This window comes from Phalaenopsis equestris, unplaced genomic scaffold, assembly GCF_001263595.1.
Source record: "Phalaenopsis equestris unplaced genomic scaffold, ASM126359v1 Scaffold000002, whole genome shotgun sequence".
NCBI lineage: Eukaryota > Viridiplantae > Streptophyta > Magnoliopsida > Asparagales > Orchidaceae > Phalaenopsis > Phalaenopsis equestris.
In genome coordinates this window covers 27,491,460-27,492,946 of record NW_018164444.1, presented here as the reverse complement: position 1 = coordinate 27,492,946, position 1,487 = coordinate 27,491,460, and the positions used below count along the sequence as shown (strand labels likewise).

General features: G+C 52.9%; 1 protein-coding gene across 1 annotated transcript; it reads left to right on the top strand.

Moving 5' to 3' along the window:
- Positions 1–302: 302 nt before the first annotated feature.
- On the top strand, positions 303–1,486 carry LOC110037671 (serine/threonine-protein phosphatase 6 regulatory ankyrin repeat subunit C-like; the record flags this gene model as incomplete). Its single annotated transcript, XM_020742405.1, has 1 exon — positions 303–1,486. A coding segment is annotated over exon 1 (972 nt), but the record flags the coding sequence as incomplete, so codon positions are not given.
- Position 1,487: the final 1 nt, after the last annotated feature.

Sequence of the window (1,487 nt, the reverse complement as noted above, 5' to 3'; positions counted from 1 at the left end):
GCTCTTATTTAGGCCCTTAGGCTCACCAAAGTCTAATTAGCAGTTAATTGGTTAACTCGTGCAGAGTGATCTACAATGGGTGGAATTAAGGAACATGGGTTTAGAGACCCAATTAACTTCGTGAATTGAGGATTGAGCTTCCTAAGAGTTATTGCCCGACAATATAAAGTATTAAGTGCATTACCGTCATTTTACAAATAATTTTATTTTTCTATAAATACATGAATAGTACATGTAATACGGGAGGACCCAATACAAAATATGACCGATTATGTAATATATAATAAATATTTATTCTTATGGATAAGAACCCCATAATATCATTATTATAGCTATTAGATCGTGCCATCAAGACCTTACCAGTTTAGCTGTATGGAACGAAAACAAAAGGATACAGATGGCTCAACCTTTCTTTATAATGACAACCACACGTCGCTATTCAAATTATCCCTTTCTTTATATGATATTAAACCCATTTTCCGCAGCTTTCCCTTAAGCTTACCCCCAAATCCCCATGGATCGTCTCGTGAAGGCAGGAGCTCCGGAGGTGGAGCTCAAATTCCGGCCGTCGGAGCGCTGCACGGCCGACTTCAAAATCGAAAGCTTGATTCACACCATGCCGGTTGCCGTCCAGCTCACAACCACCCGCCCGTCCTTATACAACTTCTCCCCGGCCGCCGTAGCCCTCATCCCACCCCTCTCCTCTGCTTTCTTCAAAATCGTCCTCCTCCCCACGGCGGCGCCGCCGATAGCCTCCCCGCCTGAAGCCATCATCGTCCGTTCAGCTATCGTTCCCGCCCTCCACCGCGCCGACACGGCCGCCCTCCTCCGCTTCTTCTCCCGCCCAACCCTCCCCATCTTTCGCGACGCCTCCATCCCCATCCATCTCATCGGTTCCCACATCCTCAACCATGTTCTCCTCTCACCCAATCCCTCCTCTCTTCTCTCCCGCATCATCCCTTCCTGCACTCCCGACGAACTCTCCGCAGAACTACCCCTTGCAGCCGGCGCCGGCGACTCTATTACCGTCACCGCCCTACTCGCCGCCGGCGCAAACCCCAACACTCGCAACGCCGAAAAAAAATCTCCCATTTACCTCGCCGTCTCCGCCGGAAAGCTAGATTCCGTCAAAGCCCTGGTTGATGCCGGCGCCACCGATCGCCCTTTTCACGAAGCCGCCGCCGGGAACAGAACAGATATAATCTTCCTCATGATCGGCAAATTAGGACCCGGGAATAAATACTGGGCCGATACAGTCGACGAACAGGGGCGGACGGCGGTCCACGCGGCGGCGGAGAATGGGTGCGTCGAAGCCCTCCACCTCAGCCTCGCCGTCGGAGGCGGCGACGCCGATCGAGCCGATGCGCGTGGATGGACCCCGCTCCACTGCGCCGGCGCCGGCGGCCATCTCAACGCTGCGGAACTGATCATCGCTAACTCGAGCTTCGATCCGCGCAGAGCTCTGACAAGGGAAGGGAAGGGAAAGA